The sequence below is a fragment of the Physella acuta genome, unplaced genomic scaffold, assembly GCF_028476545.2.
Source record: "Physella acuta isolate Inbredline_101_S28 unplaced genomic scaffold, ASM2847654v3 ptg000561l, whole genome shotgun sequence".
Classification (NCBI taxonomy): Eukaryota; Metazoa; Mollusca; class Gastropoda; family Physidae; genus Physella; species Physella acuta.
In genome coordinates this window covers 10,001-11,497 of record NW_026732080.1, presented here as the reverse complement: position 1 = coordinate 11,497, position 1,497 = coordinate 10,001, and the positions used below count along the sequence as shown (strand labels likewise).

Genomic DNA, 1,497 nt, shown 5'->3' with positions numbered 1-1,497 from the left:
GAAAAATTCAAAGTAGAAAAAGTACCACTTCCGGTTATTGGAAATCGCTCAAAAGTTGATACGGATCTACGATTTTGATAAAATACTTATATATGAAATTTCATCAACCTAGCTGTAACGGTACTCAAGTAATCGTGTTTACACACACACACACACACACACAGAGACATACGGACAAGATTGCAAAATGATGTTTTTCCGTATCAGTGAGGTGTAAAACGTGAGATTTGTAAAAATCTCGATTTTTTTTTGCACGATTACAATACTTTCTCTATAGGCCTACTTCGTATATTCGAGAAAGTAATGAAAGTGTTTTTTTTTTTCTTTTATGCATGAAACTTTGAGAATACTCCCGGGAAGGTTTCCAACTTCTATAAATTAACATTTGGGGGGCGGGGGGTGAGTTTCAAGTCATAATAAAAATAAAATTTTGTAAGCTGAATCTTAAAAAAAAAAACACTGAGTAATTTGGCTCAGGTAGCGCCCACCAAATATACTCCGATCTGAAAAAATATTTTTAACTATATTACTTCTTAAATGGAACCCAATAGGAGGGGTGGGAGGTACTCCGTTGAAAAATCAATTTAAAAAAAAATTAGGACTATAGGCCTATATATATATATATATATATATATATATATATATATATATATATATATATATATATATAGGCATATATATATACACCCCCACACCCATTATCTCACTGTACCTTACCCTAACCATTGCTGTAACTCTAGTGTTATCAATAGGCTGGAGTGTACATAGACTCACAGCCCCAGCGAGAAATACATTATGCAGAAACCAGCCACGATACAATACTACAAACATTTGCTACCGTTTGCTTAACTTATACCAAATGACCACTCCCTGTTGTGACCCAAACGATCGACATTTGACAGGATTTAAACTAATGACTAACTCTCCCTTAAGCAGACGCCACCGCTTGCAAGCAAGTCGACCGTGTCATCTTCTGCTGGTGGTAACGGCTGAACTTGGCCCTCATAGGCAGAGAAATCTTCTTGCATCAAAAAACAAAAAAGTTTCACAAGGTTATCCACGTGGTCATCGAACAAGATGGAGATCAAATCTTGAATTTGTAGATCTTTTTCCAGATGATCTTCGCTGAGTTCTTTAGGATGCAGATCTTCCCACTTGAGACACGGAATGGTTGCTAAAGTCAAGGGAATTCCGTTTTTATTTTGGTTTGTGTTTATTATCATAAATGTTGTAACAGTTTCTGATTCGGCAGCTTCATTTTGTATTGCACATTGTAGATAATGTTTGAATAATCTGAAATAAAAGAAATTTTTACAGTGCCGCCAGACCCCGCAATGGGGGGGGGGGGGGGGAGCACGCCATTTAGGTGCCCAGAGAAAACATTTTTTTATTGTTAAAAAAAAAGTAAAGTTTCTTTCATTTTTGACTTGATGGTTGTTTTGTAAAAAATTACCGTAGCTGCGGTTGAATGATCTTTATTCTATAGACACCACCCCT

General features: G+C 36.1%; 1 protein-coding gene across 1 annotated transcript in view; it reads right to left on the bottom strand.

The window, feature by feature from the left end:
- Positions 1-860: 860 nt before the first annotated feature.
- LOC131946431 (uncharacterized) overlaps positions 861-1,497 on the bottom strand; it is a 6,152-nt gene continuing 5,515 nt past the window's right edge. Inside the window, exon 3 of the mRNA XM_059307191.1 lies at positions 861-1,293. Coding sequence (XP_059163174.1) covers positions 918-1,293 — 376 coding nt within the window. The 3' untranslated portion in view covers positions 861-917. The remainder of the gene's footprint in view (positions 1,294-1,497) is intronic.